This window comes from Rhopalosiphum maidis, chromosome 3 (genome assembly GCF_003676215.2).
Source record: "Rhopalosiphum maidis isolate BTI-1 chromosome 3, ASM367621v3, whole genome shotgun sequence".
NCBI lineage: Eukaryota > Metazoa > Arthropoda > Insecta > Hemiptera > Aphididae > Rhopalosiphum > Rhopalosiphum maidis.
The window spans coordinates 40,518,319-40,532,909 of NC_040879.1; the positions used below are offsets into that span (position 1 = coordinate 40,518,319).

The 14,591-nt window shown below is 26.9% G+C and overlaps 1 protein-coding gene across 2 annotated transcripts; it reads left to right on the forward strand.

Annotated features, from left to right (window-relative positions):
- The first annotated feature begins 45 nt into the window (after positions 1–45).
- Positions 46–14,042, forward strand: LOC113556909 (protein abnormal spindle-like). Of its 2 annotated transcripts, XM_026962128.1 has the most exons (16): positions 46–178; positions 249–394; positions 5,255–5,440; positions 5,518–5,730; positions 5,838–6,633; positions 6,691–6,807; positions 6,918–7,044; positions 7,188–7,561; positions 7,620–7,840; positions 7,907–8,029; positions 8,099–10,795; positions 11,001–11,243; positions 11,331–11,511; positions 12,220–12,404; positions 12,552–12,689; positions 13,746–14,042. In XM_026962128.1, the coding sequence occupies exons 2-16, from the start codon at positions 380–382 to the stop codon at positions 13,950–13,952; spliced, it is 5,823 nt and encodes a 1,940-aa protein (XP_026817929.1). In that variant the 5' UTR covers positions 46–178; positions 249–379; the 3' UTR covers positions 13,953–14,042. The 2 variants fall into 2 exon arrangements, with proteins under 2 accessions (XP_026817929.1, XP_026817930.1); XM_026962129.2 differs by having other exon boundaries at positions 52–394; positions 11,118–11,243.
- Positions 14,043–14,591: the final 549 nt, after the last annotated feature.

A 14,591-nucleotide genomic window follows, 5' to 3' on the forward strand; every position in this document is an offset into this window, starting at 1 on the left:
GGAGCGGAGAACTGCGCGGAACGGTTATTGGACAATGACTCCGCCTCTCTCTCGGCGACAACAACAAGTAACTACAAAACTACAACGGCGGAAATTTAACGGTTTTCTTCAGTAGCTCGGGACAATTATGATTTTGATTTCTTACCGTTTTCATTTATATTCGTACAACAAACGCTCGGTAAAGTAACGACGGCTTCGAATCGCGACGTTTCGTTATGATATAAATCATTTTCTATTAATATTTTTAGTCTTACTGGTTTTGTGATGTAGAACGATCAGTCACCCAGTCGTGAGATAACGTACCTACCAAGGTCTACTCATTATCCTTCTAAAGTTTGATTCCGTTCGTTTTTAAGATTCGTATACAGTGACAGTCGAGATGTCTCAATTTGTTGTGAGTATTCTGATTTGTGCTCAGTAATTTTACAAAGTTTACCTATGTATACCCTTTAATACACTACTGATTACATAGGTTCCTAATCTAACCCAAGTAGTGTTAGGTATTATTATTTAATTTTATTCCTTTAATACAGCAAGTTTAAAATTCAGCAGGTACAGTCTAGGACTTATTCAACCTTAAATCTCACGAGAAGTTGATAAAATTTTCCTCTTAATCCCAGCATGTATCCATGGGTTAATCCTTAATGAAAAAATAGTTTTTATATTATACTAAGATATCTAATGTCATTTTACCATTGACCAGCCTTGCCTTTTATGAGTTGCGAGTTGAAGTAGAGGGTAACTACTACTCAAGTAACTAATGCACAAACACAAACTAATTTATATATATATGCAATATTCATATTGTTATATATTTACTACTACCACTAACATATTCCTATCATGGATTCTATTTGACTTTACAGGGGTGATTTATGTATTTTAGTTTTACATTTTTTAGTCTAAGTTATTATATTTTCATTTTTAAAAAAGTCATAACATCCTTGAAATTTTAAAACTATAGATCAGGGGTGTCCAACCACATACTTTTTATTAATAATAATACATTCAAATTTAATGATTAAATTATATTTTATAATACAACTATACATTTTTTTATAATTTTACAATAGCGAATAATAAGCAGAAATATTTATACAAATATTAATATTTAATTATAAGTACACAGAAAAATATATTTATTTATAAAAAAGTTTTAGTTTAAAAAAGTTATTTAATATGAAATTTGAAATTGCTTTTTTTGTGAAAGTAATGAATCTGGATCGATTTAAGTTGTGGCAATCCTTAAACAACTTTCAAGGCGCTTGTCTGATATAGTGGACCGATTCTTACTCTTTGTGTTTTTCATTCTTGAAAACAATTGTTTGCAAATGTAGATACTGTTGAAAAGCAAGTACATGAATAAAGCATGGTTATGAAGGACTGGATATGTTTCTTTGGGTAGATATAATTTATAAAAATCTAATAATAAAGATGAGTGATTGAATTTTTCTTTGAGTTGAACATCTGATTGCAACTCAATGAATTCCATTTGAAATTTAGTTTCCACGGCTGTAATAACAACCAAAAATGGTGTTGTGAAAATAGCAGAGTTGATTATTCTTACAAAAATCTTGAAAACGGGCTTCAAATTCATTAATTAAAATTAAAATCAAAGAAGCATATTTCTCGCTATTCTTGGGGTTGTATTTGACCAACACAGGGAAATACATAAAATGCCGCAACAGTAAAAACACGGATATGTGCATCGACCCTTACAGTTTATTTGATGTTTTATAATTTTATATTTTTAAAATAAATTTGTTCTCATAATATTAATATATTATATACAATTAATTCATGGTTTTTAAATTGAAGTGAGGGCCGCATCAAAATCTACCGCAGGCCGCGAGTTGGATACCCCTGCTACTATAGATCATTAAATGTTTTATGAGTATATGATAATAATAATTCTATTATAAACAAAAACAATTATCAATTATTATTTATTAACCATATTTAAACTAAATATATTTTTTATAAGTTCTTATAAATAAAATACTAATTAATAAAACTTGAAAATATAATAAAAGCTAAGGTGCTTAGATTTTGCCAACCCTCTTTGATCACTTTTGCTAATTTTTCTAAGACTATGCACTATAAGTCTATAAGCCGAAATGTTGACGCTAATAAGTGACTGAAAGATTGATCTATAAATGCAATGAAAGATATAATAAATAATACATGTTTTAGTTTAAATTGTCATCAAATCCAATTTTGATTCATAGAACCTATCCTTTGAATATAAGATCTATAATTTCAATACTTATAATTTTCTATAACTTCTATACTATGTTATTTAAGGAATATGTATCATAAAATAAATCTTGTCTTACCATTTTTTTGGTCAGCTATTGCTAAATAACACAAATATGAATGCCTATGTAAATAATATTTATTTTTAGTATATTACTTAAATGGTTGAAATTTTAATGTTTGTGAAAATATTTTCAGTTAATATTTATAGAGTATGTATATACAAAGATTTTTTAATAAGAAATAAACGACAAATTTACCTATCATCAAATTCTATATAAATCTGAAACACAAAAATAAATATACCTATATTATCAAAACATTTATAGAATTTAAAAAAAATAATAAGCTATATTTATAAAATTAACAACTACTTAAATATTGTGTATCTTAAGCAACACACAGCCGGCAACGACCAGTTTACATCAAGCGGCGGTCAGACAACACCCGCGGGTACCCGTTTGTCCTAACCTATTGTATGCCTGCTATGTTGTTAAGCCACACCCATGTGCAGTAGTCGACCGCTGACTGTGTTTCTTATTTTGAATAGTAACATAATAGTATACTATTAGTAACGTTAAAAATTTTCAAATACTATTAGTATTAGTGGCTAATCGTTTTATTGCATTATCTAGCTTTATTATTGTACCTATTTACTTTATTAATTTCTAATCTATTCAAATATGTTTTGTGTTATTTTTAGTTTTTTTTATCGTTTACTACACCAGTTCTAGAAAAAAAACTATTTTCCTTCACATTTTTACAGACTTAGGACTGTCAATAACATTTATATACTTGCGTTTTTCACTGTTCATGATATTAAGTAACCTGCCTAATATATTGTATGGAAATTGAATACATATTATTGATATAATCAGTGTAGGTACTAAGATACCTATAATATTATTTTCTCCTGAGGAAAGTACAGAATCCATATTATATTTGAATGGAAATTTGTTAAAAAGACCATAATATTATGTACATTGTACATTTTAACAAATTTTTCAGGAGAAATAAAAAATTATTTTTCTCTTTATACATTTGCTTAATCAGATTAAGCATCAAAATTTTGATTTTGAATTCAGTGCAACACAGGTCCCTTTTAACAAATTCTTATCATTTTTAATTACCTAACAAATAATATAACACTTTTATTTAAAAATAATATAGTTAATTTTTATTTATTATATCCAACCAAGTATATAACAGTGAAAATAAAATAAATGACTTACAAAAAAAAATAAAAACAATTTTGTTCTATAAATATAAAAAGAAGAGCATCCTAACAAATTACTGCCATACATTAACTGATTAAAAGTAGAAATTGAAAAATCTTGCTTCTCGTTTCTTTTAGATAGTTTTGTTTCAAGTAAACTACAATCTTGTTTATAAAAGGTAGAACACCATTTCCCAAAATTTAATACTTGATCTTCAGAAAATTTAATTTCATTCACAGTGCATTTTTTTTGTAATTATAAATTCTGTTTATTGATAAATGCTGTAAATTCTATCATGGTTTCTTAATATTTTAGTTTGATTATAGAAGAATCTCTATTGCAAGGTGACTTCTTATTGGAAAAAAATGAACAATTTTTTTTAAATGTTTAGTATCAGTTGAATACTTAAATCAAGCAAAACCTAGCCAAAGTATGATTTTTATTATAACCCAGACAATTATCAGAGTATAAATGAACTTTTGTTATATCATTAGATATATTTTGTTTATAGTCCCATAAAAAAGAGTATACTTACCTTATCTGGGCTTTTCTTGACTTAACCCTCATGAAAAATATAGTAGGATGCTTTATTTTGTTTGACATGAAAAGAAAAGACATTGACAGTTAATTTTCACATGTAATATAATTCTTGAACTGCTAATTTGGGAAGTAAAATATTGGAACAATAATCAAAAGTAATGGCTAGTACACTTTCATTTAACTTATTTTTAGAAACAGTAATTTCATTTTTAAGTTCTTATTTAATACTTTATTAAATACATTGTGACTACTAAGTGTTTGTTAAAAGGTACCTATTTCATAGACATAGGTGCTTTTTAACAAATAATAAGTATTTTAAAATAATTTCTCATGCAGGCAATATGATATGGCGAAAAGCCTTTTTAACTTAAAACAACGTATTTACATAAAAAGATAAATTATTTATCATAAAACCTTATTGACCAAATTTGTTACTAAAGTCCTTTTTAACAAATTTCCATTAATTCGTATTTTATAGTACTATATTAAGATAAATATTTTTCACAAACCCAATTCGATTCACCCGGTCCCAATTTGTACAAAATTTATAACTAATTTTTTTTGGACCCAACTCAGATGCAGCCTCATTGACACTTTATATTATTAAATGCACTAAAAATTTGGTCAGTGTAAATATTAAACTATTGATTTTTTTTCTAGTCTCGTAGTATAATTTTTTATGTAATTTACAGTCATACTTTAATTTTTAATCCTCAATTTTTTCAATGTATGACAAGTATGTGAAAATAATCAATGAATATTTACATATGCTTTAATATGTATATATATGCAATAGCATTACAAACTAAAATAAATAATAATAGTTATAAAAATAAAACACAAATATATTGCAATTCGTTAATTTACCTTAGATTATTTTGCTTTATTTAAAATTGTAAATAAAAATAATTAATTTAATTTGACTGTTTACTTAATATTCTCAATTATTAAAAAAAAAATCAAATTTTTTTTTGTAAACTGTATTGAAAACAAATTGTCCACATTTTTTACTACTCTTACAAAACTTAAAAGTGCAGATGATATTTATTACTATTAAGTATAGCAATTAAAGACTAATATAACATTTAAAGTTTATATTTAATTTTAATTACCAAAAGAAATTTAGAATTTGTACATACTTGTATAATTATTTTTGTATGAAGTGAAGTATAATATTAAAAAATTAAAAATCTGCTAATAAAATTACATAACTAAATTGTTATTTGTTTAATTACTTTCAGACTGAATTTTCACCTCCCGTGAAATTTAAATCAAAACACGAAGATGAAGCCAATACAGTACTTGACTATTGTATGGTATTAGCACCATTTCAAAAGCAGACTCAAGTAGAATTCTCAAACATAAAAATTAAAGAAACAGCCATTAGATTTTTAACAGTTGTTAACTTGTTTGACAAACCTAGACAGGTTAATAATTCCTTTTGAATTATTTACATAATTAATTTTTTTTTCTTATTGATTTAATTTAAATTTAATTTTTACAGTTTATTTTACCTTCTTCAAATGATGGTATATATTTTGATGTTTATGAATTCACCCTACAACCAAATTCACAACGTAAGATATCAATTACCTGGCAACCATCTGTACATGGAAATATGCGAAAATTAATCAGAATAGAACAAGTAGATAACAACCGAAAATATGATTTTGTTATTTTTGGAAATTGTATTGATCCTTTACAGAAGAAACTAAAAGTAAGCTAAGATTTTTATCTGTACTTCTTGGTTTTGGTCTTAATATTTGTTTTTTATTTCATTTACTCAATATTTTATTAGTTTAATTTATAGAGAATATTTTTCAGGGTGCTTCAGTAACATTTGCAAAGTCTAAAAATATAAATGTGGCTAAAAAAAGATTTAATAGTGGTCAGAACAAAATAATCTTGGATAAAACAAGATTTATTAATTGTGCAACAGAAAGAGTTATTTTAGTTGATAATGCTACAAAAATATCTGAACCTATTAGCGCTGTAGCTTTAGAGTCACCTATGAGACGGCAAACCTATTCAATTGGAGAGAAAGAAAATATACCAAATTTGGAAAACAATATAGTTAGTCAAGACCAAATCTTCACCAGTTCTGAATATAGTCTTAAACATTCAGATAAAAATTACCAAAGTACCACGTTCAACAATCCCTTAAATACTCAAAGTGCAAATTATGACATAATGACTGAAGATTCACTAGATGAATCACTCAATAAATTAATTAGTGCTAATTCTCCATTTAATGACTTCTTTTTGACTCCATTAAAAAGTACTGAAAACTTATTATCTCCATTCAGTACCACAAAAAAATGTATTAGTCTTAATATAGCTGATGAAAACACTTCATTCAACACATCACCATTTAAGCCAATAGATGCTTCAACTGCAGCTAAGATCTACACTCCTGATAATAGAAAACCAACTAGAATATCAGTAAATCTTTGTGAGAAATTTGAAGAAATACCAGAAAATAAATTTAATATTGATGATACAACTTTTACTAAAAATATCAATCCAAACAAATCTGCTTTGCCTCTAAAAGTTGAACAATCTTTCAATATATTACAAAATCATGAACAGTCTACTACTCGGACACCAATGCATCATACAAGTAAATTTACAAAATTATTCAATACTAATTCAATTATAATTTTTTTTCTTATTTTAGGAATTATTTCGAGCAATACTAAGCCCAAAAGACCATCATTTGTTATTAAAAATTCTCCTTATTACAAATGTAGTCCCAAATCATCAATGATCTCAAAAAATAGATTGAAACAATACAGTAAGTAATTATTACATATAACGTATTAAATACATTCTTATACATTTATTAAATGATATAAATAGTGTATTATTATGAAAGATGAATAAACAAACACTTATTTTTTTTAGGCATTCTTAGTCCACGGACTAAACGTTTGAGAACTCCAAAGTTGGATAAATGTGATCAATATCTCAAATGCTTAGCAAATCCAGAACTTGTATATCACAATAATGCTGAAGATCCTTTTTTAAAAATGTATGTTAAAGCATAATTTATTTTGATTTATTTTAGTAATATGTATTTAATTTAATTTAATTAATATTAATATTATTTATGTATATTTAAAAGTATGTTATTGATTGTGGAAATGAATTTATAGTGTATATTTGAAATTTTAGGTCTCAATATTATGAATCTGAATGGTTGGATCGCCAAGAATCTGATATGATTCGATGGTTAAATGCACTGCTTATGCCTACTGATAAATTAGCAGATGAAGAACAAGTAAATGATTTGGAGCAAGCAGCAGTAGCTTGGGAAGAAGCATCTAAAAAAAGCCATAGAAATAAACCTATGCAATTTGCTACTCAAAAAGATCTTTTTGTATCTCAATTATACAAACAGTCTCCACAACAGTGGAGCGCATTACGAAAAGCAACTACAAATCTTATTACATCTACAAATGTTGCAACTGTTTTATCAAAATTGACCATATCTATAGAAAAAGATTTTATAACAGTTCGAGATGATCGTCAAATACATTTGGATTTAAGTAAGATTTTTTTCACTTTAAAATTATCTGTATAGTTAATAATTATATATTTTATTAGATTTAAAGAAAAAAATTACGGATCTGTTAAAATGCTACAATCCGCTGTGGTTACGAATTGGTTTGGAAGCAGTGTATGGTCAAATAATTCACATAAATTCTGGATCACATGACATAAATGGTCTTGGATGGTTTATACGTAAAAATTTGTTTAATAATGATTATATTAAACAAAAGTTCACCAAAGCTTCTGTTCTTCAAGTGAACCTTCCCACATACAATGTAAATCAAAATGTTTGATATTTAATTTATTATTTTTTGAAAAAAAAAATATGTTTCATATTGCAGATTGCCATGAAAAAATTTATCTTGAGAAAAATATTTATGCTTGTATATTTTTTGGATCGTGCTAAAGAACAGCAATTGATTAGACATAATCCATGTCTTTTTAAAATAGATTCCCCTTATAAAGTGAGTGTATTAATAATGTATTTAACATAACCTCTTATTACACAAAGCCATTATTTCTTTTATTTACAGAGTAGCCATGATTTCTTGATGGGATTTTGTGCTGACATGGTAACAGCAAATGGTGATATAAATCGTCGGCTACGTAGTATTGGCTACAACTTGACCCATAAACAAACCCATTTGGATGAAGTTAATTATGCTGTTAAATCATTAAATGATCTTAGGGATGGCACTAGAATCACTAGAGTCGTAGAAATCTTGTTCAAAGGAGAATCACTGTCGCAGAAACTAAGACTTCCTGCTATATCGAAATTACAGAAAATTCATAACGTTAATTTAGCATTAACAAGGATATCCGAACATATTAGTATTGAGGGAAATATAAGCACTCGTGACATTGTAAATGGTCACAGAGAAAAAATGTTATCGCTATTCTGGCAATTAATTTATAAGTATTTAACTCCTCGGTACAATAAAGCAGCAGTAACAATTCAACGTTGGTGGCGAAACAATAACCTCAATTTAGTAATTATAAAAAGGATTAGAGCTAAACACATTTTTAAACGACACTTAGCTGCTACTAAAATACAAGCTACTGTCCGTGGTTATTTAACCAGAAAACATTGGCCTTATCAGCAAGTTGAATTGATTGCAAACCGTGAAAAGTTACATCTGGCGTCCACTAAAATCAAACAATATTTACAAGATAAACTTAAGCTTTTAACTGAAGACCGAAAACAATATATAATTTTAAGAAGAACTACTGTATTTGTGCAAAGAAAATTTAGATCAAAAATTGCAATGAAAAGATATCGACAACAATATATAAAAGCTAAAGAATCAGCTATACTAATTCAAAAAATGTATCGGGGTTTTATAATAAGAAAAAACTGGTCACAAATAAAAGATTCCCTTATAATAGAAAAGATAAATCGAATTAATGCCATAAATATAATCAAACGATCTCTAAGAAAGAATTTACCACCAACTGAAGACGAATTGTATTATAAAAAATTAATACAGGTAACATTGGCTGTTCAAAGAAGATTTAGGGCAAATAATTTGATGAAAGTACAGTTGAAAGCATTTATTAACTTAAAGAAAAGTGCAATAGTCATACAACAAAAATTTAGAGCAAAACAAGCCATGGTTAAACAAAAAGAAGACTATTTAAAACTTAAAATGTGTGCACTTAAGTTGCAAGCTGTTACTCGAGGTTATATTGTGCGAAAACAATGGTCTGTATTACATGCTGAATTACAAGCTAATAGAACGCGTTTAATCATCTGTAGTAATATTATTAAGAGAACGCTTAGGAGTAATCTTCCATTAACAGAAGACCGTATTCAATTTCTCGATTTAAAAAGATCTGTCATTATTGTACAAAACCGATTCCGTGCTTTGAAAGAAATGAAAATGCAAAGACAGCAATATCTAAAACTTAAAGCTATAACACTTAAACTACAAAGTTTGGCCAGAGGATATATAGTAAGAAAGCAATGGCCATCTTTACGAAATGAGTTGGTAATAAAACGTCAATATTTGATTAATTGTAGTAATATAATTAAAAGGGTTCTAAGAAATAATCTTCCATTAACAGAAGACCGTATTAAATTTCTCGATTTAAAAAGATCTGTCATTATTGTACAAAACCGATTCCGTGCTTTGAAAGAAATGAAAATGCAAAGACAGCAATATCTAAAACTTAAAGCTATAACACTTAAACTGCAAAGTTTGGCAAGAGGATATATAGTAAGAAAGCAATGGCCATCTTTACGAAATGAGTTGGTAATAAAACGTCAATATTTGATTAATTGTAGTAATATAATTAAAAGGGTTCTAAGAAATAATCTTCCATTAACAGAAGACCGTATTAAATTTCTCGATTTAAAAAGATCTGTCATTATTGTACAAAACCGATTCCGTGCTTTGAAAGAAATGAAAATGCAAAGACAGCAATATCTAAAACTCAAAGCTATAACACTTAAACTACAAAGTTTGGCAAGAGGATATATAGTAAGAAAGCAATGGCTATCTTTACGAAATGAGTTGGTAAAAAAACGTCAATATTTGATTAATTGTAGTAATATAATTAAAAGAGCTTTGAGGAAAAATCTTCCAGTTAATAAGAACCGTTTAAGATTTCTCGAGCTTAAAAGAGCTATAATTATTATTCAAAGTAGATTCAGAGCTAATAGACAAGTTAAACAGTATCAGATATTGCGTAATAATGCTATTATGATTCAAAGAAGGTTTAGGGCTAATGTGGCTATGAGACAACAAAAACGCATTTATAAAGATACCAGAACAAAGATTATTCAACTGCAAGCATTCTTCAGACGACATTTGGTGCTCAAAAAATGGCCAGAGACTAAATGTGAATTAGAAACTAATAAGAAACGTTTAATTGCTGCTAGTAATACAATAAAGAAGTTCCTACGCCTATGCTTGCTACCCACCCCAGATCGCGTAAGATATATAAAATTGAGACAGTCTGTGATGAACCTCCAAGCCAGATATCGAGCCATTGTTGCCATGAAATCGGCAGAACGTGAATATTTATTATTAAAATGTAGTACAATCACATTACAAAGACATTACAGAGCACGTAAAGCCATGTTGGTGCAAAAACAGCGATATGAGCTTCTGAAAAAGTCCACAATCATATTGCAAACTCATGTTAGAGGATATTTGGCGCGTAAACGTTGGCTTCAGTTAAAAGATAATATGGAAGTTGAACGTAGACTAGCGCTTGAAACTTTAGAGGTAAGTTTTTGATATTTTATTTTTGAAATAATTTTTCATTCTGTATTCAGCTTGGCGGCAGCTCGCATCATACCTCTTTTTCTTAGTAATTGGGTATTACTTTCTTTTTTGCTTGTCATGCATATCACATTTTTCTTTGAAAAAAAAATTCTATTCTTTCCAAACATTACAAGTATTGTATACTATAAGATTTAAACATATTCAGTGCAAACGGTTGTTAGCTGGCCATGCGTTCCTATTTGAGTTGAAAATGAAAATGCGAGCTGCCGTTCAGTTACAAATTTGGATCAGGAACGTAATGTTAAACCGTAAACGTTTACAGAAAAAGAATGTTGCGGCATCAAGAATACAAGCTATGGTCAGGGGATTTATGGTAAGAAAGAAATTACCCAAGATCAAGGAAGAATTACATATTCAAAAACTTGTGCGAGCTGCAACTTTGATACAGGTAAATTAACAATTCAAACTATCTTACAATTTAACAACTGAATACAGATTATCTATGGAAATAAATATGGATTAAATTATTTAACAGGCTATATGGAGAGGTTATACTGTAAGAAAGAGGTATCAGTGTAGACGAGAAACCATTAGAATTCCTAAAAAAGGTGCTCTCACGTTAGGCAAACGACACAATGACGTGGTTGATGTATTAAACAAGCAAAAAAGAAATGAATATTCCTATCGGGAACTTACTACGGTTTTCTGGAATTTAGGTAATGTATATTTACTATAACATACTATTAAACTGATAAAAAATCAAAATTATGGCTTATATAAAAATATAAACTATATATTAAACCTATGTTATAAACGTTATCCTAATACTGTAACCATATAAAGAAATACCATTTTGGATTACACATAATAATTAATTAATTAAATATTATATAATATTTATGTACTCAATATTAAGTTCATTATTATTATATTATTTTTTTTTTTTATTAATTAATCTGCTGCAACAAAGGCCATTGAATGGTTTTTTATTCATTTGTAGAGGGGAGGAACGGTAGGTTGAAACACGTTTTTTTTTTTTGTATGTGTTGCAAGTATTTGTCACTAAAATCTCGGATGGTCACCCATCCGGGAGCTAGCAACACCGGCCAATACGTACACTCAGAGCGTTTCCGCAGTTGAGTGTACAATTGCGCCACAAGTTTATTATTATTTATTACTTATTATACAGATTAAGGTTGTTATTAATTTTCATTTTAGAAACATTTAAATTTAAAGAAGAAATAAGTATTTTTCGATTTATGTTTTATGCAGAATTTTCTTTGTTTAGAATAATTAAATTAATTATATTACATATAGTTGCTTAGTCTTCTAAATTAAATCTATTACAAATAATTCAATATTTCTTTTATCTTTTTCAATATGTTATATTTATAGTTTTTCTCTATGTAATACTTTGTTTTTAGATACATGTACAACCTTATCCAAAGAATTATGTTTGAAGACATCAGAAGGTACGATTGTTGACTACATGTTTCACTTTTTGCATTATTCCAATCAGTCTCAGCCTAGTCTTGAAGCAAGGGAACCAGCCATCCGCGTGTTAACAAATCTACTTAAGTATCACGAAACCTCTTGGCACATCTGGGTGGTGAGTCCTTTAACAGTTATCTATATTTTTTTTTATTGTAAATCATTATTAATACGGATATTATAATCAGTAAGTCTCTAATTTTGTATAATATTTGTTTTTATATTTAAGACATTGCTAAAATATATCAAAATTATATTATTGTAGAGAACCGTGAATGCTGACATGGTCAAAGACCTGATCAAAATGATGAAAACGTGTTGTGGAAAAATCAGTGCCAAAAAATTGTATTGTTCAATCGCTACTTGGCTCTGGATAGCTCTACAAGACCCGGAAAAGAAAATTGTTAGTATTTCTAGTTTTATTTTATTTAAAAGGAAACTTCATCTGCATTCTTTGTCTTACCAACTCGTAACACAGCAAATTGTATGTTATAATTAATCCAGTTAATGTTTTTTTTTCTGTTTAATACTATTATAAATTTATCAATTAAAAAACTTAAATTAATAATATTATTTAGGAAATCTTAGTTTTTTTTATGTGAATGCTACCATTAACAATTTTAAAATCATTTGCTTTCAATATTCTTACTTTTAAATTTTATAATAGATTAATTTCACTATAATATTTAGAGGATTTTGATTATTTGTTTTTTCCCAGAAGGAATATAACAAATTTGCGTTAGTAGAACCTATACATTGATGCTTTTAGCTACTCTCAGAATTAATTAAGTATCAAACTTAAAGTTAAGATCATTGTTTAAATAATGTTGGTTTTTACACAATCTTAAAACGTTTATGTGAGCTATAAATATAAAAATTGTTCAATTTAAAATGCTCATATTTCTTTTTCAAATTTAAACATCATAAAAAACCAACAAAGTCATAGATAAATTTCTTAGCTTTAAGTTTAGTAATAGGCCAATTCACATTAGTGCTTAAGCTAAAATCTCAAAATTGTTTCTATTGAACAAAAGTTTACTGTGTTACAAGTGTGAGTTGCTATAGTAATCTAAGATATTATGATGTAATAACAAAATATTACTATTTTATTACTTTTTAATATTTATCTTCTTTTCACAACACATTTTCAACTTAAATATCAAAAATTTAATAATTTGATGCTCTATTATATCATGAAATAAAATTGTTTAAGATTAATTTCTACTTAACCATGATAAATTATTATGGAATTTGATTAACTATTTTACTAGCACTAGATTATAAAAATACACATAAATACTGGAATAAACAGAGCGGCTTTTGTTTTTAGAAATATTTCATTACTATAATTATACTTACCTTATATAAAACATAGAAAAATGTCATCTGAAAATTCCCCACTCAAAAATTTGCCTATAATTTTTATTTTATATTGTTACTGTTATTTCATTTGTTGCAGTACATCAAAAAAATTCCATCTGCTATAGTAGACTTAAAATTCATGATGGATACTTTGAAAAAGAGATACACAATATCTAAAGTTGACAAGAAGACCATGGTGTTACCTTCGACGCGGCCTACATGGAGTATTGGCTCTAAATGTCAAAAGTGTTTTGACTCTGACTTCTTTGCAACAATTGAGATTTGCAAACTTTTGAACATTTAGAATAATTATTTCATATTTCTTACTTTTTTTCTATTTACCATAACTTTTTATTATTAACTGTTGATTTTTTTTCTTTATCCGTGTATTATAATTATTACCATATTTTAAAAATTAAAATATATTATTTTACATTTACTCATTTATTATTTCATTGATTTATTAAGATAATGTATTGTAAGATTAATTAATAATGTTATTAAATGTAATAAGAACAGTTTAATGATTTTTAATAATTGAATCATTTTTGACATAAAAATTGTTGAAGATTATAGATAACTATAAAATTAAACTTGTGAATTTAAATTAAAATTTTGATTTTAAATTAAAGATATTATCACTTATTGAAAAATTGAATACTAATTTGTTTTAATTAAAATTTGAAATAATGTTTCATGATTGGGCATAATGTATTATAAAATCTATTGTACTTATCTATAATTAATAAAATATAATGTTATAAAAAATATATTTATATATTTTATAAGTAATAACATTTATCAATTATATACAACTCCCTATTGTTTAAATTAAACGATTTATTTACATTGTGCTTGACTATTTTTAATAAATGGATAAGATTGTTCATAAATTGAATTATTAATTTATTTAGAGATTATAATCTTATAATACTTAATTGAT

Excerpts from the sequence above, each read along its gene's own strand:
- LOC113556909 (XM_026962128.1), top strand. Across the intron at positions 11,244-11,330 it reads GAGCTGCAACTTTGATACAG|GCTATATGGAGAGGTTATAC; the intron begins GTAAATTAACAA and ends ATTATTTAACAG. Across the intron at positions 12,690-13,745 it reads AAGACCCGGAAAAGAAAATT|TACATCAAAAAAATTCCATC; the intron begins GTTAGTATTTCT and ends CATTTGTTGCAG.